The 23,682-nt window shown below is 41.4% G+C and overlaps 1 protein-coding gene across 1 annotated transcript; it reads left to right on the top strand.

Annotated features, from left to right (window-relative positions):
* The first annotated feature begins 7,555 nt into the window (after nt 1–7,555).
* Nucleotides 7,556–23,381, top strand: LOC308191940 (granulocyte-macrophage colony-stimulating factor receptor subunit alpha-like). The gene is made up of 12 exons (XM_080584906.1): nt 7,556–7,711; nt 9,552–9,645; nt 9,826–9,959; nt 11,942–12,068; nt 13,394–13,523; nt 13,616–13,791; nt 15,742–15,881; nt 17,463–17,501; nt 18,531–18,660; nt 20,186–20,282; nt 21,757–21,838; nt 22,997–23,381. Exons 2-12 carry the CDS (start codon nt 9,561–9,563, stop codon nt 23,066–23,068), a joined length of 1,212 nt encoding a protein of 403 aa, XP_080441032.1. The 5' UTR covers nt 7,556–7,711; nt 9,552–9,560; the 3' UTR covers nt 23,069–23,381.
* Nucleotides 23,382–23,682: the final 301 nt, after the last annotated feature.

Genomic DNA, 23,682 nt, shown 5'->3' with positions numbered 1-23,682 from the left:
TAAACCCATTTGTTGCCTCCAAACTATGTTGCTAAGTCCTTCAGCACAATATCACCTAGAGGCTGATCCTCACTATTTACAAACCCAAAGGTTTCTTCCCACTTCTCATCACTTCATATTTGGGGTAGATAAAAATATAACTTGAATTGTGAATACTAACAGGTATCAGATAACTGGGAAGGGAAGGAGGGATGGTGTGCAATGTCAGAAATTAAACGTTTGAACTTTCAACCAGAAGCCTGTCACTTGCAAGCTCTAGTACAGGCTGGCTGTTTTTATAACACCTGGACAAAACAGAAGTGACACATCCTGAACCTCTAACTAGTAAGCAGATATGAGACACAACCTTAGTGTGGAAGTTAATCATGCATTTCACTTTAGCACGTGGATCGTTTCAGTTGGGGAAACCAAGGGTTAGAGGTCATTCATAACCATGGGGTGCCCAGTGGCACATCTCTTATTCCCCCTGTGCCTGTACACCTCATTATCGTATCCTGTGTCTCCACTTCTAAAGGCCTCTGCTGTCATCCAAGGATACACTGCATCAGTGGTGGTACCACACAAATATAAAAGTAAACAAATTAGCTACAAAAACCTGTTCAATGGTCTGTTACTAGCAATAGAAATACCATATTACAGGACTACATGGCTACAACAGCTGAGTTCACTATTACTGCCATTGTAAACGATCTGTTTTTCCTCATGCCAGCATTACTGGCATGACTGTCTCTCCAGGCTCAATACTAAACGTCTCCCATGCCTACAAAGCAATTCTGTTCCTTACTGTTTTTTCAAAAGCTTTCCCTAAGACTACTAAAGAAACTTATTCTGGAATTGGTTTCGTCTTTGTTTCTGTGATTCTGCCAGAAAAAGAATCAAACAAACAAACAAAACAAGCAGACCCCCTGGCTGGAGGGAAACATGCCTTGAGCCATCCCATAGCATGAACTGAGGTCCACCAGGCAGGCACCAAGTGAGTTCCTGCAGCAGAGTAGATCCTCAAAGTCAGGAGGAAGCAAGTGGGGGTAGAGGTCTCGGAGACCCTAGTCTGTGTGGTATGAGAGGACACCTCTGGAATGGTAAGTTGTGTGCCAGGGGCAAAGGTAGTAGATGTCAAAATCTGTTTAAAGATGTTACTTGGGACTGAAAGGGATGAGCTGTGGTCTGTATCATGGTATCCAAGACACAGCAAGAAGAGAAAGGATGTTCTGGAACCTAAATCCAGGCTTCTGGCAGGACACTTCCATAGAAGTCTCTGAATTACTGCCAGTCTCCTAGCTAATATGTGAGAGACAGACAGAGCTCTGGATCTGAGACCCTATCCTGCCCTGAACAAGCTGAAGTTGACTCTCATGACATCCAATGTATATATTACACTATTTGCCTTTCTGCTTTCTCTCAGGATTTTGAAGTCCATCACATCATAGTCCTTGCATTCAAGACTGCCCTTGACTCACATCCTTGACCAGTTTTTGTTTAATGAGTTGCAGATCCAGTTGAGGAGCTCCTGTAGTTCGCTTGTCCAGCATATGTATCTAAATATTGTTTCTGGTGATTTCTATAATTCTCCTGTTTTGCATGTATCCTGACACATTGCCCTTCCAGCAGGTCTCAGGATGGTTAAAAACATCTCAGGCAGCTGAAATCCCATCCTGGCAGATAAAGTTCACTCAGGGTGCCAAAATTCCACTAGTCCACATGACCTTCAAGAAGTCCCCTTTGAAACCAATTTTTTCTGATTCTGTGTTTCCAAACAAGCTTTTATTAACATTTTCTTTCAAATACCTTTAAAAACAGTAACAGAGAAGGAGCCTACTCTTTAAATTATTGCTTCCTAACGATAAGAGCTTCTGCATCAAAAGTGTCCAACTAAAGGCAGAGTTTATTTTAATTTAAGGGAAATGAAACAGATAAAGTCTACTGGATCCTCTCACTCCTGTTTCGCTCGCATTCAATCATGGCCATTGGTGAACTCCTTGCATCCACACTGCTTTCACTAGGAAAGCTGATGAGGCTACAAAGCCACTCAACAACCTGGAATTCACTTCTAGCATCCTGATGAGAACACGAGAGATCCTATCCATGACAGAGTGGAGGAGGGAGTCGGTGTGGGGTTAAGGTATCCCTTTCCCATCCCTGAGCAAAGGCCCCATATAGTGACAACTACAAAAGGATGGTCAGGCTGTGTAACCTTCTATTCAAGTGATTTGAATGTTCACACAGATAGAAGTCCTGCATTCTGGTCTCCTGTTGCTGTTCCTCTGTTCTGTGGAAAACATCATCTCCTGAAAAATAGAGAATCTTTGGTGCAAGGACCAAGAAGAAGGTCTTTGTAATGTTGCAGTCTATACAAAAGTCATAATACATCAGTAATACAAAATGTCTAGGCAGTTCATGTGAGTACCCTTATTGCTGTTGGATCAATGAATTATTCTTCAAGCTTTAGGGACTTTTAGGAAAGGTTGTTTTTAATTCTGTTTCTGCAGTGACTTTACTCCTTGTAGAGCTCAAAGGTGGGAACCAATCTCAGTATCTCTGCCCGGTTTTCCTCTGGAAATAGCCTATTCATCTTCCTCTCCTGGGTTATAGTGAGACAGCTCAGCGCTGGTTTCCTAGACTCCAGAAGATAACAGGCTTTGATAACATCATCAACTGCACTGGCCTTGCTTGGAGATTATTTTTTTTTTTTTTACATTTTTTAAAGCCTCAGGTGAGGATTTGCCCTAAATATAGTTAAACAAAGAAATCCCCTGGGTAGAAGAGTTCCTTTGTGGTGGTTACAACACTGTCCTTGTGGGCTGTTTGGATTGTTCTGCTGTAGTGTTTTCTAATTAAAAAAAAAAAAAAAAAGTATCCAAACCCTAAAACCTCAAAACCCAGACTTCCTCAATGTGTTATGCAGATCCACAATCTGAGAGAGTGCCAGAGAGCATGCCACTCCTCTGCTGTTTGCTACAGGCTTGGAAGCTCTTCAGAGTGGGAGCAGGAAGATCTGTCTGGGATGCACAAGTAACCATGTGGAGTTACAGCCCCCTCACACCGAGAGTTGACATTAAACGCCATCTCTAAAGTGGTGCAGGATCAACAAATGCAATTTTGATTGAATTGATCCTTCCTCCTCTCCAGCCCAATCTCTGGGCTCAACTCAACTCCCTCCCTTCTTTGCTCCTGCAGTGTGAGGTGCCTGGAGGTGAGCAGAGCTCCTATTTTGGAGGTGTCTGCTGCAGGAATGGGTGGGAGACAGCTTAGCACTCTGGGAGCTATATTGTTGGAGGAGGGAGAAAAAGGGAAGTAAAAGGCTGGGAGAAAGGAGAGTGAAAGGCACAGACACTCTGTCTTCCTTCAATTTCCTGAACCCCATTTGATTCTCCCAGGAATTTCCTATGGCTTTAATTTTATTAGCCCAGGCACTTTGCCCCCTTCCTTCTCTATAAAATGTAATCACCATAAAAATCTGTTACCACCATAAAAATGAGTGACTTTCTTCCAAAGGTGAGGACACAATAAAGCGTGTTTTTGCTTGTTTGTTTGTTTTTAATTCTTTGTAGTTGGAAGTCCTTTCTTCTACCTCTACAGCTCAGTAAGTGTTCAAAAGATACCTGCATCGGCAAGCACGGAATTTCTTTTATCTGGAAGTGCAGTGAATCTTTGGATGATATACTACCTTTTCCTCTGAATGTCCATGCTGGGTTCAAACCTGAAATCTGAACTTTCAGTTGCTTTGTCTATTGACATCTTCAATGCGATTGAAAAAGTGATTCTCAACAGAAAGAGCTTCTTCTGTAACTAAATCTGTGCTTTTTTTTTTTAACAAAAAAAAAAAAATCCACCTATTCCCTTTTGCTCATCATTCCTGTTTGCTTCACAGTGTTTGTTTCATAACTATGCTTCAGAAAAACTTTGCCACATTTTTATTCTCTCCTGAAATACAGAGAAAGTGCACTCCCAAGGGACTCATGAATGCATCCTCATAACACCACCATTCCCACCAAACCTTTCCATTTGAAACCATGAAAGACCAAGCCAGTCTTTCTTGATTCCCTTGTGATTACTGTTTCTAGGGATGACTGGAGGTTTTTTTTTTTTTTGTTTGTTTGTTTTTTTTTGAGTTCTGAATGCTCAAGGTGAGTTGTTCATCTTCTAAATCAATACTGAGTTACTGATGGACATGATTAAACGCATGAACTCAGTGACAAGGTGTCACTTAATACATTGCTTTCCACTTCAGCCTTGTTCTACACTTCTAATACATCATGTGAGCATAAGTGGAGGTGGTGTGATTTTCATTTCTGTAGAAAAGACTTTTGCAGTCAAAAAGCTGATAAGGAGATTTACTGTGCCACACTAGTTCTCTTTTTGAATTGCAGAGAAGAAAGCAGGTCAGAAATCCATTTGGGGGTGATGGTTGGTCTTAGTGACAATTCAGTATCATTTATGTTTACAAGCAGTATAAGAGCATGAACCTGGAAAACAATGGCACACTTACGGCTCATCAGTCATCAGTCTCACACTGCAGCGGGAATTTAGACAGTGGAAATACTCATGAGCCCACTGCGTTATATCTTTAGCTTTTTCCTTTGGAAATAACTGTATCATAGCTATATATGACTAGCTGATATACAAACTAATACTGATATGGTTATATCTTTCCATATGTCAATAAAGCAGTAGCAGGACAGGAATGAACTGGGGATTTTGACAGAGAATGGTGACTCCTGGAGCAGCCTGGTAGGGTGCTGGGCAGCAGCCTTTTTTTTTTTCCAAATATAATAGGCAAGAAACAGGAGTGGTAAAGGAGCACATAGACAGACTCCTGTAAGATTTTAACCACAGTAGAATGCATCTGCCTGTTCTTAAGAAGAAAATGTTGTCATACTGTCCTGGTTTGGGCTGGGATAGAGTTACTTTTCTTTGTAGAGGCTCACTGATGCTGTGTGTTGGATTTTTTATTAAAGTAGTGGTGATAGCACACCGATGTTTCAGTTGTTGCTGAGCAGTGCTTATGCTGCCCTGTCAGCAAAGAGGCTGGGAGTGCTCAAGAAGCTGTGAGGGGACAGAACCAGGACAACTGACTTCAACTGATGAAAGGGATATCCCATCCCATATGATATTGTGCTCAACAATAAAAGCTGAGGGACAAAAAAGGAGGAAGTGGTGATGTTTGGAGTAATAGCATTTGTCTTCTCAAGTAACCGTTGCATGTGATATGCCCTGCTTTCCTGGAAATGGCTGAACATCTACCTGCAGTGAGAGGTAGTGAATGAATCCCTTGTTTTGTTTTGCTTGTGTAAGCAGCTTTTGCTTTAACTAGTGATTTGTCTTTATCTCAACCCATGAATTCTCACAATTTTTTACCTTTCCAATTCTCTCCCTCATTGCACCTGGAGAGAGTGAGCGAACTGTGTGGTGCTGAGCTACCTACCAGGGTTAAACCACAATACATATCTTACTGTTTGAAAAAAAAATATTTTCTAATGATGTTTCAATTTCAATAAGTGGTGAAATTAGATTACATTATATGGACCGCAAAGCTCCTTATTAAGTAAAGTACATTGCCTTGTGTGAAGAAAATCATTTCAGGGTATAAGAGAATTTTTACTTTTTTTAGACTCTTTATAATTACCCTCTCCTCTAGAAAATAGATAGCTGTGACCTGAGAAAGGAACGGATGTTAACTTGCTTTTTTTTTTTTTTTTTTTTGTCTGTTTTGCTGGGCTTCTGTTTTGGGGGATTGTTTGTTTGTTTTCCTAACACTGGGACAAGTGGATTCAGAACAAACTCAAGGCATAACTTCTGGTTCAGATGTAGCTTATGAAAAGACTTGAGATCCAAGATTTGAAGTTCTCTTTTTCCACAAGCTTAAGTAATTTTTAGAGTTTGCACTGTCATGTCACTGAGCATCACCCTTAAACACACCAACCCTGTCCTCCCCCACCTGCCAAGGCCCAGGCCCCCACATCACCCTGGGGTCGCCAGCCCCTGCTCCAGCAAGGCTGCAGCAGGGCCAGGCTCCAGCTCACCATGGCCAGGCCCGACCATGAACCCTGCCCAACAGGGTCCAACCACAGGCTCATGTCCAGCCTGTCCCCAGGGAAATGCCCAGGTCTGCAGCTGAGGCTGTGCTTGTGCCCCCAGCTGCCTGCTCCTGGCAGGGTGGTGCGATGGGACCTGGCTGCCATGGCCCACCCACCCTCAGCAACCATGGGTAGCCCCAATGACTCCTTGGGTGAGAGGCTTTGTATTGAGAGATTCTTTGTACTACTAAGCGTTATTTAGAGCTGTGGTGGTTTTACTCAGGCAGGCAGCAGAGCTCCACCACAACCACCCTCTCACTCCTCATCCTCAAAGGGAAAGAGAGAGACAATACAATGAAAAGGGCTCAAGGACTGAGATAAAGACAGGGAGATCACTCAACAATTATCTTCACAGGCAAAACAGACTCAGCATAGGGAGAACAGAGAAATTTATTGCCCATTAGTAACAACCTAGAGAAGTGAGGAACAAAGAAAACAAACAGAAACACTTCTTCCCTTCATCCGCCCTCTTCTACTTCCTCCTCCTGAGTGGTGCAAGGGAACAGGGAATGGGGGCTGCGGTCAGTCCCTAACACTGCCTCCGCCGCTCCTTCACGGTCCCTCCCTGCCCCTGCTCCCCGTGGGGTCCCTCCCACGGGATGCCGTCCTGCCCGAACTGAGCCTGCGGGGGCTGCCCACAGGCAGCAGCTCTTCAAGAACTGCTCCCACACGGCTCCGTACCACGGGGTCCATCCCCCAGGAGCAAACTGCTCCAGCACGGGTCCCCCACGGGTGGGCGGCAGCTCCCCCCAGACCCCCTGCTCCTGCGTGGGCTCCTCTCCACGGGCTGCAGCTCCGGCCCGGGGCCTGCTCCTGCGGGGGCTCTCCATGGGCCGCAGCCTCCTCCAGGCCACATCCACCTGCTCCACCGGGGGCTCCTCCACCCACGGGCTGCAGCGTGGAGATCTGCTCCGTGTGGGACCCGTGGGCTGCAGGGGGACAGCCTGCTCCACCGGGGGCCTCTCCACAGGCCGCAGGGGAACTGCTGCTGCCTGCCTGGAGCACCTCCTGCCCAACTTCTGCACTGACCTGTGGGGCTGCAGGGCTGCTTCTCAGTCCTCCCAGCCGCTGTAGTGCAGCATTTTTTTTCCATCCTTCTCAAATATGCTCTCACAGAGGCACAAACAACATCTCTTATTAGCTCGTCTCTGGGCAGCAGTGGGTCCCACTTTGGAGCCAGCAGAAACTGGGCCTTATCTAACATGGGGCAGCTTCTGGATTCTTCTCACAGAGGCTATCCCGTGCAGTCCCCCGCTACCAAAACCTTGCCACATAAGCCCACTACGAAGAGCCAGACATAAATATCTGTAAAAGAAATTTTTTATGTACTTATTGGATTCCCTAGCATAAGCGGACTCAATACAACAAAAAATTTAACAAGCTAGCTGCTTGTTTGAGTTTAATGAAATTGTGACTTCTATAGTTGCATTAATTTAGTAAGAATCAGGAAGGAAGTGATGAACATCACATCTTGCAACACTTCCGATGGTTCCAACTGTTCTCTAAAACACAAGTGACAAGCAAGACAGCCCTATTTGTAACTGTACAACCATTTCAACAGTAAGTCTTTCCATCTTCTCTGAGCCTCAAGACTATGATACAAAAATAAGGGAGACAAAGAAGTTTTGAAATACAAGGTAGGTCCATCTTTGTGTGTGTGTGTGTCTTTTTTTGTTTGTGTTTTTTGTTTTTTTGGTTGTTTGGTTTTTTGTTTGTTTGTTTTTCTTTTTTCTTATAGAAGTATTTGGTAAGGCTCTAGGATAGATACTGGAAGCCCAGGGCTGGAGGGATGATATCCCAGGCAAAATCTTAAAAGCTGCAAAAGAAATATGTGGAGCTAAGTTGAATGAAGTTTTTTTGCAAGGACCTACTGCCTGCTAAGAAAGTTCCCAGCCATATGGTTTATTCTCTTTCTAGTTTTGGTACTGAATTTGTAGTAACAGTAGACACTCCTACTGGATTCACTTTTATGCATATACTCAAAAATATCCTTGAAAGTACATGAACTATTATGAGGTAACATGATCACAAAACTTACTGATCAATGGGTAACGAAAGCTGACTGATATTGAAAATGTCTCTATGTCCAAGTGGAGGCCAGTGACGAGTGGTGTCCCTCAGGGGTCTGTCCTGGAACTGGTACTGTTTAATATCTTTACCAGTGACATAGACAGTGGGATCAAGTACACCCTCAGCAAGTTTGCAGATGACACCAAGCTGAGTGGTAGAGTTGATACAACAGAAGGAAGTGATGCCATCCAAAGGGGCTTGGACAAGCTTAAGATTTCGGCCCACGTGAGCCTCATGAAGTCAAAGTGCAAGATGCTGCACCTGGGTTGGGGCGGTCCCAGACATGAGCACAGAATGGGAGAAGAACTCATTGAGAGCAGCCCTGCAGGGAAGTACCTGGGGGTTCTGGTGGACAAAAAGCCCAACAGGAGCCAGCAGTGCACACTTGCAGCCCAGAAGACCAACTGCAGCCTGGGCTGCATCAACAGGGGAGTGGCCAGCAGGGCAAGGGAGGTGATTGTGCCCCTCTGCTCTGCCCTTGTGAGGCCCCACTTAGAGTACTATGTCTGTGGGCCACAGCACAAGAAGGATGTTGGTCTGTTCAGGCAGGTCCAGAGGAAGGCCACAAAGATGATCAAGAGGGTGGAGCACCTCTGCTATGAAGATAGGCTGAGAGAGCTGGGGATGTTCAGCCTGAAGAAGAGAAGGCTCCGGGGTGACCTCACTGCAACCTTTCAGTACTTAAAGGGGACTTTTAAAGAAGATGGAAAGCGACTGCTCAATCAGATAATGACAGGACAAGGGGGAATGGTTTTTAACTAAAAGAGGGGAGAACTAGATTAGAGATTAGGAGGAAATTCTTCACCCAGAGGGTGGTCAGGCACCGGCACAGGTTGCCCAGAGAAGCTGTGTATGCCCCATCCCCGGAGATGTTCAAGACCAGGTTCGATGGGGCCCTGAGCAACCTGATCTAGAGGGTGGCATCCCTGCCCATGGCAGGGGGGGTTGGAACTAGATGATCTTTGAGGTCCCTTCTAACCCAAGCCATTCTATGATTCTATGATATTGCTGTGACCGATTTTGATATTTTCTGTTTGCAGCTGTTTACAAACATGCTTGAGGTCTACTCATCCTAACCGTTCTATGCACCAGACATCTTTAGGCCTTAAGACAGCAGTCATAAAGTGTATGCATTTCTAGAGTGATTCCCAAATAGCTTTATGAATCATCACACAAGTTGTTTTTCTGCAGAAAAGAACAACTTCATTAACTTTGTTACCATTTATTTGAATGTTTCTCTGACTGCTTGAGAGGTCTATTGAATCTTTTCTTGCTCGGTAATTGAGAGATGGGCAGATGGTGTGGAAGCAGGCAGCATGAGCAGATCAGACCAGACAAATTCAGGGGACAGTGATTCAGTCTGGTGTCTTTCACCTTGGGCAAGTTCTGCTGCTTTCTGTCTCCAAGGAAGAAGAGATGCTTGCTTGTCTTGGACTCATCTTCATGACCCAGTGGCTGCTTCTAGTCGCCCAGACGTATGTTGACTGGCAATGCACAGATTGTGAGTAGAACACTTCCATGCAGACATCCTCCAAGATGAGGCATAGCATGCTTCTCTTTACAGGTAGTTGTCTTCCAGTTACCTTTTGTCTTAGACCTGATAGGTAGTAGCCTTTGCACTCCAAAAAATTGGGTAGCATCAATCCTGCACCTTACTGATCCTATTATGTGATATTTTCAGTGGAGATGCCAGAACCACCTATCAGAAATTTGACACTGAATCCTTGGAAAATGGAACTGAGTTGGATAAGCAGTATGAATTTCACCGAGTACGAGTGTTTTGTGGCTGCAGACAATGAAAAGGCCATTATAAAGGTAAATTTTCTATATAAAGTTTTAACAGAAATAAATCACTACACTTTGTTCTTTCTCTTTCATATTCTTAAGTAATTGAAAAAGGTATTCTTGGTTAGAACAAGATAGTCTCTGTTTTAGCAGTTTTTTCTAGTTTTTATTAAGGCCCATCTTGGTACTGAGATATGTCTGCACTCTCTGGCCATTCTTGTGAAATTCTTGCCTTGAGATCATTCTTGGGAGATCAGAACCTTGATGAGACGTAAGTGTAAGATTGCCTCTTTTCCTGGTTTCAGAGGATCTTCAGTGAGAGGCATCTCATGCTGTACAGATGCTGTGCTTAAAGTACGGAGGAGAAACTGAGTTAGATACATGTGTCCTGACTGACTTACCTAAAAATAAGGCATTGGAAATGTAGTGATATACCTGCTCAGGACCGACTGATGTGACACAGAAGCCTGTGAAGGGATAATATTTCTGGAGTAGCTCCTGGGAGCTAAGCAGGTTATCTGGGGTATTTCAAATGCAGCAGGCATCTTTGTATAGGCCAACGGAGCCAAGACCTTAAAAAACATGTGCCTGAGCAGCCAGCAGCTCTGTAGCTAGACATTCTTGGAAGGCATGCACTCTAGATCACTCTGCAAGTCAGCATGTTCCAGATGGTCATCTTAGCCTGATGCAATTGTTAACCTATACAAAGAGCTAAAAAGGAGAAATACACTGGATTTTTAAACTACAGATCTAACCTTTTGATAACAGACCGGAGGCATGGAACTCAAATCTTGTGTGAATGGATTACCTGAGAAGTGTTCTGACGTTATAGAAAGGTAACTTCTGCTTCTGATTTAGTCTGTTTTCAGAAGTTCTCATGCAGAGAAGATTGCAAGCTAAAACTTTCCCTATTTGGTAATTACTATGCACGTTAACCAGAATAGTTTCTCTTTTACCAGCCTCTGCAAACTGCACAGATACATTAAAGCAAGTCGTGAAGTTGTTCCCTTGCACTTATTCTTTCTTGAATACGTGTATTATTCCAGCCTTCACTAAGCTCTCCTCCGCTACATCCCAAAGTTGCATTAATGTTGAAGTCTATCTGGCCAATATTTCTTGTGCATCAGATTGAGTAGGTTATCTCTAAAATCGAGTTGTTTCAGGAAGAGGAACTGTAGCAGAAGTCACTGTTTTTGATGCTGTATTTTGCACTAATAGAGAGTAAGCATGTTATGCTACACAAGTGTGTCAATAAGTCAAATATATACCATGCTTACTGGTTCTGTAGGCAGTTCCTAGAAAAGTCTGACTTTGGGGAACTCTTTTAATACTCCATGCAGTTATATCACCAGTATCGCTAATCACAGATCAGAACAGGGTTATATCACCCTCATTTCAGCTATCAAAGCATGGAAATTGTAGTCTTCTAAGCTCTGACAGGTGTGACTAGAGAGGTATAGGCCCTGCCTGAAAACAGTGTATCTCATACGTCTCAGATGCTAACATCTGTGTTCCCCTTCACTGCTGCACAGACAAGGCAGATACATGACTTGTTGAAACTGGCTGCTAGTATTCAGAAAGGTAATGTTACTGGAGATGAACCTCAAGCCATCTCCTTATGCAGGCAGTCATTTGTGGGGTATCTGCCTTTGTCACTGAAAGGAGAGTAAAGCACACTGAAGTCATCTTTTGATTCTTATGAAGGAGCATAAGCTCCATTTTGAGGAGGTACAATAGATTTGTTGGAAAGAGGGGAGGAACTTCTACTTCTGTCACTGTTCTGTCATGAGATTTTCTGGAGGGAAGCACCAATATCTTCACCTTGCACTGTTAAAGGTTCATTACACAAAACTTCTGGGAAGGAGGTTCTTAAACCTGGGGAGACATCAGTACCTACTTCACTATTGTAGTGGTTACACTGTTACAAAGCAAGCACAAGATTTCTACAGGAAGTGTTATGTAAACCGTTAGGTGAAAAACTGAAAATAAACCACCTGCATGTCATTTTTCAGGCGGAGGACATGACCTGCATATTTGATGGCAATCTATTGTTTCCTCTGCACAACGGGGCAATCTTTTCAGTTACAGCAGTGAACATCAACAGTACATACTCAAGCACATGCAGCTATATTCCTCGAGGTAATACACTAGACTTTGAGAGAGGATTTGCCTACTTCCAATGGCCTGAGGGTCAAATAAATAAATAAATAAATAAATAATAAAAAAATTCTTTCATTACTAAATTCTTTCTTTCCTATAAATGGAGAGCTTCCTGTTCACACCCTTATGACAATCTTTCTTAGACAAGTAAGGGAGTTTCCTACAACTAACTCAGTAATTCTTTAGTCCTTAGTTGCTGCCTTGCTTGGTGCCATCTTTTTAATTGCTAATTCTCTTTTAAATGTTTGTGCTAATATTTTGTTGACTGCATTCGCATGTCTATGCTATTAAAAGTCAAGGTGAAACAGGTTTGTGTCTGTAGTTTTTAAATTCTTACTTGAGAATTCTATGACACCTTAAATTTTGTCACAGCATAACTCATGGTGTTATGCCTAACACTTTGTTCAATCCACAATAATGAAAGTTCTGACAGAATCTACCCCTCTTTGTATGAGAGGGATAGTAGATACAAGAGTGTTAAGAGAATGAGGTACATGATCTGCTCCTTTAAGCAACATGGAGTTGGCACGCATGGAAAAAAAAAAAAAAAAAAAAAAAGACACTACTTCCCATCTCATCAGGCTCAAAGAAATCGTTGTTTCCTTATAAGAGGGAGAATGTCATCCTTCCTCTTAAACGGCATGTTTAGTCTCCTTATTAGTCTTTGCTGGGGGTAGGTGCTAAAGAGCTAATTGAAACGTTTGTGATACGGGGAAGGTTCCTGGTGTTTATCCCAGGTATAAGAAGGTTTCCCTGCAGAGAACACCTCAGATGTTTACATATTCACTTCCATGAAGTCTGGAAAATCTTCACAGCTCTGCATTTGACCTTCTCTCCCTCTATGGAGTCCTCAGTGAAGCTCCTCGTGCTCTTCATTCATCTGACAGAATGCTGAAGAACATCCCTCAAACAAAAATGCTATGGCAGGATCCTGAAAGATGATAGGCAGAGATTTCAGTTTGCAGCATTGGACACCAGTGTGTCCTTTTGAATCAGCACAGTTCAAAGCACAATGGTGGCCACTTTGGGTGTCAGCCTGTTCTATGGCAGTATAGGCTTCCCTGAGCCTCATTCTAACAAATACAACTGTTATTATATCTTTGGAGGACATAGCCACATTAAATTTTTCATATCAGTCCAAGTATCTTCCAATGCTGCTACCTAAAATGAATTCCATCATTACTAACACTAGCAGTAATTGGTTGGAGTTGCAGGTATTTAGCATATCTAAACATGTGCCAAGATCCTCCATCTTGGAGCAGTCACACAGTCCTTGCTCCTAACAGAGATTGCTGTGTTTGCAGGCATGAAGGGGTCAGCCATTGAAAACTTCTCCTGTGTGATTTATAATGTTTCTCTCATGAACTGCACTTGGCAGGCAGGCAGGAATGCTCCAGAAGATACCCAATATTTTCTCTACTGGAAGAATTCAAGGTAAGTAAGCCTGCTTGAGTCCTGGGAAGCCTGAATTCTCACTCAACACATTACACTGCCCACCTTTAACTAAAACACTTTGTTATATGCAGAGATGATAATGAGACAGAATGTGAGCTTTATATTAAAGATGAAAATGGCAGACACATGGGATGTAGATTCCAAAATGTGATGATTAAAGACAAAACTGCTTACTTCATGGTGAATGGGTCTAGCAATGTCTCCCAGATCCGGTTCTATGATAAATACATCGAACTGTATACAGTTGGTGAGTAAATAATTTATCTCTGGTTTATTTCCATTATTGCATGAGGGTGGTAGAGCACCCATCCCTGAGATGGAGACTGAATTCATTTCAGAATTGTCACCCCACAAGACAGTCTTTTCTTTTCTTTGAAAAGCTTTGATCTTGTCCTCAATTTCTGCAAAAATATAGTTCCAAAGTGGACCACAAGAGGAGGCAGAAACATCCAGAAACAACTGTTCAGAGAAGTCTAAACACCCTAACAGAATTCTCATTGTTGAGAGTTAGGATTTCCCGGTTTGGACATCATTACCTAAAAAATATGTGAGCATTTGATGTTGGTATCAAAGTTTCAAAATTCCAGTTGAAATCTCTACTTATGTCTTCATGTAGCTATAGTGAAATTTTGTTGCCTAGACTGTCAACTGATTTAGCTGATTATTAACCTAAAGGACAATGAATATTGACTTTATCACTGCATTTACTACAGACCTCCATACCATTTTCTATTATACTTAAAACTTCTGAAGATGGTCTTATGTCTGGGATCAGTGCTTGGCTGCATAATTTTACCCCAGTATACTCCTCTGTGTAATCATTTTCTTTTGATGGACTTTTTACATGTCAGTTCAGACTGCAGTTAACCACTTGCCAGCATCATTGGACAGAATGTTTTTTATTTAAGAATGGTATCCATTGAGGCAAGCCCTGAAATGTCCTTTCACATATGATCGTTTTGCAATTATTCTATTCTCATTATACTATACTCACTTCGTTTATCACCTGTGACAGTACCCTGTCATGCCTTTAGACCTAGGGTCAAAGGTAAGAGACTGTAGCTTCTTCAGGAAAATCTGTTCCCTAAGCAAAACAGCCCTGAGGGAAAGTAAGCAAAAAAGCTTCACAGCTGCAGCCTCTCTCAGCTTCTTTAGCAACCTACTCTAATTGCATTTAAGTCTTTCTCTAGCAGGGTCCACAGGACTTAGAAGATTGCAATTCACATTGCTGTCTTTTCAGTGATGGCCACAGACATTTCAACTGAAGAGACTTTGCAGAATAACCTTCTTTGGGCAATTGCTCCTCCTTCTCATTGCCAATAGGGATAGCGTGAATGGACACCATACCCTTGACTAAAGAAACCAACATGTATAGAACAGCTCAGGTTTTCATATGCACTTGCACATATGTTGATCTACTTGGAAGCTTCCTGTGCAATTATTTATACTATTGGTAAAGCCTTTTTGGCAAAGCCCTACTGATTTTGGTATTGCCTCCAAAAATGGACAAAGCTTCATTCTATAAAAAGAAATCAAGCTATAATATTACTTCTGGGACATGAAACAAGAGTGTTCTTTGACGAAACAGCCCATCACAAATAACCCAGTTTTGTCTGTAAAGACTGGTGCAAGGTAATCTAACTGAAACTATTTCCTCTATCATCCTCTTATCACCCTTTTAGTCAGTGACTATTTTTCTTTTGCTGTTACAATAACCATCAAGTCCTTGGCGATGATCAAAATTCAAAGGTCTGCAATACTTTTGTCCACACCTGTGAAGTTAGGGGAGATATATTTGTGAAGTTCTAGATTCGTAAAACTGAATTCTTAAATTTGTATGACTATGTCTGGAGGGGGAATAAGCTGCATAGTTCACAACACCAAGCAAGCCATAAGTTCATGTAACAGAAGAATCATGCAAGGAGTCTTAGAGAAAGAAATGAAATTCAGATTTCTTACATTAGGGCTGTCATCATATTGTTCTTCCCTGGTCATGTTCCATGTTTTTTTTTGTTTGTTTGTTTTTGTTTTCTGATCCTATGGACAAGATCTAGGGACCTCTGGTCTTTCAATTATTTCTAACAGAGCTCCCAAGAAAAAAATAGATATTTCTTCACAGACATGTTACCTGCACTCTCTTTTATCAAAGCAAAAAGAGATTACATGATTATTTGAATTCTCGATTGTATCATTTCAGAAAAGCTCATGCCTCCTTCAGATGTCACTGTTAAATGTGACAAAAATCGAAATGATTGCATAATTCAGTGGCAACGACCCCAAATAAGTCATTTGGACAAAGACAAGTGTTTTAAATATGAAGTCAAAATAACATATAAGGTAAGAGGAGAGTTTCTTGATCTACATTTAACATTAATACATGCACTTTGTTTTCTACTACACATGGGTAAAAAGAAAATCTCTCTCTCTTATATGGTGTAGCCTTCCTCATATGTAGCACCATATTTCTTTGTGGTTGTGCCTTTCTTGCACCCTGCCATGCTGTACTGCCCCACTTTTTTATCCCTCTTATCCTGAGTGCCATGCATACACTGAACATACACTCAGTGACTATGACTGCGTGGTACTAAGAGGGGAAGGATGGTTAATCAAGACTTGAATAGACTACAACTTCAGTTGTGGCAAAACTCAGAAAAGTCACTTCTTTCAATGAGACCTGCTATAACTGTCCTGGACTGGATTTTTTCCAGTAGCAACTGTATCTTTTTGAAACAGCAGAGCTGGGCTGTAAATACTGGATGGAGAAATGGACGTCTAGTTAAGGAACACGAATTGGTGGAGGGGACTGAAATTTCTATATATTCAAAATGCAAACAGCTTACCAGATATTATAGACAAGAAACACACATTTTAGTCTAACACTTGAAGCTGCATAATATTATGTAAAATGAAAACAAATGAGAGAAAGCAGAATGGCAGTGTGACTAAGCACAGGTTATTGTGTAGAACCATTTAAGCTACTAAAAGTGAAGTTCAGATCTTGATTTTACAAGGTTTTTTGCACAAAAAAAAAAAAAAAAGAAAAAAAAGAAAAAAAAAGAGAGAGAGAGAGAGAGACTGCTGTGTGGCACTGCATGAAGAGTAGACAGAAAATACTGTGTCAGAATTGCGGCAAATGACCACAAGATGGCAGATAGCGACTATGAAGGAAGAACCTGCTTGTGCTACTACCAGACAGCCACTGACACGCTGGTTGAAGGCATTCGCTGGATTTCTCTTATTTGGACTTTAGTCCAAAGACTAAAAATCTTTAGACTTAGGGGCTTGCTACTTCAGAAATGAGTTTTTTTTTTTTTTCACAAGCCCAGCTAGCTGCTGCAAAAAAAAAATTACTTCTCTGATTCCCTTTGCCTTTGTTTTTCTTTGCAAAGAAAGCTTATACCAAAGTCCGTGTGACTTTAGCATAAAAATCACAGTAAAACAATAAATAATTCTTTAAGACTTCATCTGAGACAAAATAATAATAATAATAATATTTGAATAGCATTTGCAATTAAACATAGTGAAATTTATTTTAAAATACAAATACTAAATTTAAAATAAAAAATCTCAAATATTTTTTTCTGGTATGTGTAAGAATGAAGCTATAGTTTTCATTCAGATCAGGTCTGGTTTGTTTGTCTTCAATCACAAATTGTAAATAAAATGTATTTCTTGACTCTAGTAGTAAGGAAAACAAATACTTTTCCAAAGAAAAATTAGCTACTCTATAAAATTGGCATTGCAGTTGAACTACATATCAGAAACTAAACATTAGGTAAATTGTTGGTTCTTCTGAACAAACTGTAAAGTAGATAAGAAAGTAATGTAGTAATGTAGATAAAGGACACAGTAGATTAAAATGACACCTCAACAAAAACCAAGCAATCATAAAAATAAAGGTTTTCTCTCAATTTACAGGGTAATTCTGCAGAAGAGGTCATACATACTTTTACAAAAGTAAGTCTTGCCTTTTCTATTTATCAGCATCAAATGTTAGTTTCATAGCCATTTGTGAAAATTAAATAGTATGTAAATGCCTTTAGTATCAGTATCCTATGCTTTATGGGATCGTTATTTATAAGTTTCTTAGAAGTGTCAAACTGATAAATAATTATGATAATTAAGTAATTTATCACACATTTAAAAAGAACTTTATTACTATTCTGCAACTACTTTGGAAAAAAAAAAAAAACTTCCATTTTACATTATATTGTTCCCTCTGCCCCTCAAATGTTTGGATCAGAACTTGAAGTTATACATTAGCAACAGCAAAGAAGAGACACATAAAACACCTCCTAGGAATTGAATTTTATTTCTGAAACACAGAGAACACAAAAGCTTTGTGGAATGGGGGCTGTTCTTCAGGTACGCAGCACTTTCTTCTAACCAGTGAAGTTCGGACATCCCCTTGCTATCCTGAAAGTACCTCAGAGTAACCATGTTTCAGGAACTTCTAGTAACACTGAATATTGCAGTATTCTACTTATTTTGCACGTTTGAATGGGAATTTATTCTTGTCCTGAAGAGTCATAATCCAAAGACTGAGGAATGTGAGTGAGGTGCATGGAGACAGTTTATTACTCACATCATGTATTATAGCTGTAATAATATGAGACAATTTAAGATATTTTTCTGCTTCTGTCAACTTGCCAAGGGAAACTATCAATAAATCAGGCTATATCGTAAGAAATTGTAGGCTACAATGTCAAAGATTAAAAGCTTCTGAACAGAAGAATTTACAGACTGTCAAACTATTTTTGAAAGAAGATACATAGATACATATCCATTACATATTTAAAAACATGCAAGTTTATTTTCTGCTCTGTAACAGCATTCTGCTCTAACAAGCAATTTTCTCATAACCTTGTGAAATTTCACTGGTAAATGGAACTTGCATATTGTCAACATCCAGACATGCAAAAAAGAAAAGCTCAGTTTAATTGCTTTGTTTATTGTTCTTGCTGTTTGTTGTTGTTGTTGTTTAAGGAAAATGAAAGAAGCCACATACTTCAAAGTTACAATATGGGAAAGAAGTACCTTGTGAAAATCAGAGCAGCTGGCCAGTACTGTTCTGTGAATAATGCCTGGGGGGAGTGGAGTGCAGCTGTTGAGTTTGGTAAGAACAAAAATCTTTGCTTTGGTATACCTCGCCTAGCTATGAACTATCTACTCTGCACAGTACTGCAGTGGTGGTTTTACCCAGCTGGGCAGCAGAGCTCCACCACAACCACCCTCTCACTCCTCATCCTCAAAGGGAAAAGGAGAGAAAATAGGAAGGAAAGGGCTCAAGGGTTGAGATAAGGACAAAGAGATCACTCAACAATTATCGTCACAGGCAAAACAGACTCAGCATAGGGAGAACAGAAAAAATTATTGCCCATTATTAACAAGCTGGAGAAGTGAGGAACAAAGAAAACAAACAAAAAACACTGTCCTTCCCTTCATCCACCCTCTTCTACTTCCTCTTCCTGAGTGGCGCAAGGGAACAGGGAATGGGGGCTGCGGTCAGTCCCTGACACTTAATCTCTGCTGCTCCCTCACGGTCCCTCCCTGCCCCTGCTCCCCGTGGGGTCCCTCCCACGGGATGCCGTGCTGCCCGAACTGAGCCTGCGGGGGCTGCCCACAGGCAGCAGCTCTTCAAGAACTGCTCCCACACGGCTCCGTACCACGGGGTCCATCCATCCCCCAGAAGCAAACTGCTCCAGCACGGGTCCCCCACATGTGGGCGGCAGCTCCCCCCAGACCCCCTGCTCCTGCGTGGGCTCCTCTCCACGGGCTGCAGCTCTGGCCCGGGGCCTGCTCCTGCGGGGGCTCTCCATGGGCCGCAGCCTCCTCCAGGCCACATCCACCTGCTCCACCGGGGGCTCCTCCACGGGCTGCAGCGTGGAGATCTGCTCCGTGTGGGACCCACGGGCTGCAGGGGGACAGCCTGCTCCACCAGGGGCCTCTCCACAGGCCGCAGGGGAGCTGCTGCTGCCTGCCTGGAGCACCTCCTGCCCTCCTGCTGCACTCGCCTTGGGGGCTGCAGGGCTGGTTCTTCTCCCATGTCCTCTCTCCCAGCTGCTGTTGCGCAGCAGTTTTTTTTCCCCTTTTCTTAACTCTGCTCTCCCAGAGGCCCACCCAGCATTACTTCCTGGCTCAGCTCTGGGCAGCGGAGGGTACCTTTGGAGCCAGCAGAAACTGGCCCTTATCTAACACAGGGCAGCTTCTGGATTCTTCTCACAGATGCCAGCCCGTGTAGCCCCTCACTACCAAAACCTTGCCACGTAAACCCGCTACAACTGCAGACACACAAAAATATAAAGGACTGTTAAACATTATCTTTCATTCTACCTTATCGAGAAGAAGAAGAGAGAGAGAATTAGTTCATCTCTTAGCAGTAACATTGGGAATTAATATAAAAGTAATCCATTTGCAAGTGGAGTGCCTACCTGCTTACTGCTAGAGATTAACAAACAGGTTCAATGTTGATCTGTCCCAGAAAACTGTACTGCTAAGTTGCTAAATTTAAGAGTTGATTTTTATTCCAGGAGAAACCTTTCAGACACATTCAGCAGTCACTCATCAGAGACATGTTTGGCATAGCTGTGCATCTATTGCTTTTCATTAACAAAAATACTTCATGACTTTTGTTCTTTCAGGAAACGAAGACATTTTTTCTTCTTCAGCATGGATTTTATCTGTGGTGGCAGTTGCAATATTCTTCGTGGCTTTTTTCACAGTTTTGTTCTGCAAAAGGTAAACTTAATTTATGCATTTTTTAAAATTTTTGGAGGTTTGTGATGCATCTGCAATTCTTAAACAAATAAATAATGTAGAGATGCCTTTGAAATATAGGTGCAACTGTTTCGCTCACACTGTAGTGGAAGCCAAACCAAAATGGTGGTCCTGAGGCAGGTAATGTAATTGTGATGCCCAATGTCCTTCTTTGGATGATCCACACAAATATTTCCAGGGTCTCTTCTGTCAATATGGCAAAGAGAGCAATTATATGCAATCACTTAGATTGGCAGTACAGCTACTGGATATCTACAATATAGAATAGAATAGAAAATAGAATAGAAAATGAACGGAACAGAACGGAACAGAATGGAACGGAACAGAACAGAACAGAACAGAATAGAATAGAATAGAATAGAATAGTTTAGTTCAGATGGAAGGGACCTTCAATGATCATCTAGTCCAACTGCCTGAACACTTCAGGGCTAACCAAAAGTTAAAGCATATTATTAAGGGCTTTACCCAACTGTCTGTTGAACACTGACAGGTATGGGACATCAACCACCTTGCTAGGAAGTCTGTTTCACCACCCTCATGGTAAAGAAATTTTTCCTAATGTCCAGTCTGAACCTCCCTTGACATGGTTCTTTCTGGCGTGCAAGGAAGATCAGCACGTACTTCTCAATTTCCCCTCCTTGGGAAGCTGTAGAGAGCAATGAGATCACCTCTCAGACTCCTTTTCTTGAAACCAGACACATCAGGTGTCCTCAGCCTCTCCTCATAGGACATGTCCTCCAGCCCTTTTATCAGACTTGTTGCCCACTTCTGGATGCATTCAAGTATCTCACTATCCTTGTTATACTGTGGAGCCCAGAACTGCACACAGTGTTCAAGGTGAGGCTGCATCAAGTGTAGACTGTTTACCAACATGTAGACTGTCTGCAAAACAAATCTGATTTGTTGAAATGTAGTTATTGCACACAACAGGCTGATTGTACTTAACAGTAAAGATTTTGCAACATTCAATAAAATTGTCCTAGCAAGTGAAATGGATCTAAAACCACAAAAACTAAGCAGGTTGTTTCTTGAAATAAACTATGCCAGGGAAAAAGAAAGAAAAATGATAATCTTCTTTATCATACATTTCATATAGAAATATACAGTCATTCAGAGAAGATACTGTTCTTCCAAGTTGTTTAAATGTTTATGTTCACTTTACACTGGTTGCAGTGACTTAAAGAAGAGGACAATAGGAAGTTCCTTTTTCTTTCAAAGAAGAAAATAACTATTAATGAATGTTTTACCAAAAATGAAACTATTAGCATCCAAATTCTTAGTGTTATCCTTATATATGTTCATTCTGTGCTGTGATGGTGTATAGTTTTCTTTTCTCTTCTATCCTGGAAGAGTAATATAAGAGCTGGGCACAATGGTTTTGATACATGCTAGATACTTATTTTTTCCTTTTAACTCCATCCCTTTTGACCTCCAGGACTCATTACTGGAAAACAGCATTTCCAAAAGTCCCAAAGCCAAAAAATCCATTTAGTGGACAGCCTGATATAAATCCAGAGGTAGGCTTTCTTTATATTAAATATATGAAATGCATACTATACTTTACTGAAGGTTGAAAGGTATTATTTAAATGGTAAGGAACTTAACACAAAGAATAACTGTTTTCTCTGCCATGTTTTGAGGAATTATGAGAGAAAATTAACAGGGAGTTTGCTAAGGGAGGTCAAATGCAGTGGCCTGCCAGACCCAGAGGGTTTCTCCCGTTCCAATCTAACAGGTACAGGGATTGATGCTCCCATTGGTAGGTCCAGCCAGCAGCAAGGGCTGTGTATTTTCCCAATACAAGGCACACACATGCACAAACACACACACAGAGGACACTGAGATAGCCAGTCACACAGATCAGCACAGGTGCCTTTACCAGTACCACATTAACGCTGACACTGGTCACATAAACAGGATCACGGACACCCCAGTCCTACTTTTCCCCTCCACCTGAGCAGGGCTGAAGTTTGCCAGTGAGATGTGCACACACCCTCACTCTGCATTCACAATCACTACACATTCACAAATCCTTCACATCTGATCTTTGTGCCCAGACTCTGGGTCCTCCCACCAAGGCATCCTCTCACCTTGTCTTTCCAGGTGTGGATCTTCCACTGACCCACTATCTCAGCTTTAATAAAGTTTGTTAGCAAGTTGCAAAAGAGGTGACACAGAAAACAGTTCAAAACAGGATTTTGTAAGATGATAGGGCAGACTGTAATTGTCAGACCAGACAAACATACAGCCCAGCATCTCATTTGCACCCAGATATCCTTTTTCTTGGCCAGCAGGTTCTCATGTGACATTCAATAATTTCTTATGGTCCGCTCAATTAGCCAAGCTTCAGGCCAATGTGTCTACTTGCATGCCTTTAATCTTTTTGTTCTGATTCTTTAGAAATGATTTGTGGTAATCTGTGGTGTGTTGGAGAAAAAGCACGTTCTCCCTATCCACTTCCAGGCCAGCCAAAAATCATGTGTCAGCATTACAGAGATGTTGAAATTTCAATTTTTTGACTTTCTAAGGAAAGCTTATTGGCTAAAGGACTAAGAAGTGAATTATTTTTATAAAATATGCAACAGAAGTTGAAATACTGTCAGAATTACACGAGTAAGTAGAGTTCAACTTATCCATACGTACAAAACTAATGGACGTTTTTATTTTCCTCTCAGCTGATGGAGTGCAAAATGCAGTCAATAACATCTGAAAATGAACAGATTTTAGTTGCTGAATTAGTAAAATAACAAAGAAAAATTGAGGAACCTGAAAGTGTATTTGGCAGCTCAGGCAACTGTATGTCCCTGTGGAAATTCAGGAATAATAATGCACAGGTCTTCACTTACTTTCTTTTCTTGGCAAAAACAGCAGTACAGCCAAGAGAGAAGATTACTTCACATATAATTTTTTGAAATTCTATTGTATTTTCTTTTAATTTTGGCTGACTTTAACTGTTTGTGTAACTGCCCTTATTGTGTATCTTCCATTTTTAATATGATGAATATGATGAATATGATTTAAATATTTCAGTAAAGAAGTTTCAGTTACATTTTAATTTGTTTAAGGAAAGACAATGTGTTGTTTTTTTTTTCTTATATTACAAAGAATGTGTTCATTGAGGTTAATAAACTTTTTTTTTGAGATTCCTGGCTGCTGAATGCTATTGTTCTAGTCAAGAATATGCCTATTCATACTTCAAGTTTCCTCAGATCTCTTAAAATACGTATAGGCAACCTGAAAATTAAGAATGGGATTAAAAACTGGATGGCATATTCAGTGGTGGTCTGTAATCAACAGAAATCTCAGAGAACATGTAAGTGTGTTATTTACGCGTTAAGAGATCGGCCACCATTAACGTGAT

This window comes from Anser brachyrhynchus, assembly GCF_964034855.1.
Source record: "Anser brachyrhynchus genome assembly, chromosome: 1".
NCBI classification, from domain to species: Eukaryota; Metazoa; Chordata; class Aves; order Anseriformes; family Anatidae; genus Anser; species Anser brachyrhynchus.
The sequence above is the reverse complement of the archived record's forward strand: the minus strand, read 5'-3'. Positions and strand labels throughout refer to the sequence as shown.

Bases quoted from the DNA above. Each gene is read 5' to 3' on its own strand.
- LOC308191940 (XM_080584906.1), top strand. From the start codon at position 9,561: ATGCTTGCTTGTCTTGGACTCATCTTCATGACCCAGTGGCTGCTTCTA. The intron at 9,960-11,941 runs GTAAATTTTCTA...GTCATTTTTCAG, and splicing joins ATGAAAAGGCCATTATAAAG to GCGGAGGACATGACCTGCAT. The intron at 13,524-13,615 runs GTAAGTAAGCCT...TGTTATATGCAG, and splicing joins CTCTACTGGAAGAATTCAAG to AGATGATAATGAGACAGAAT.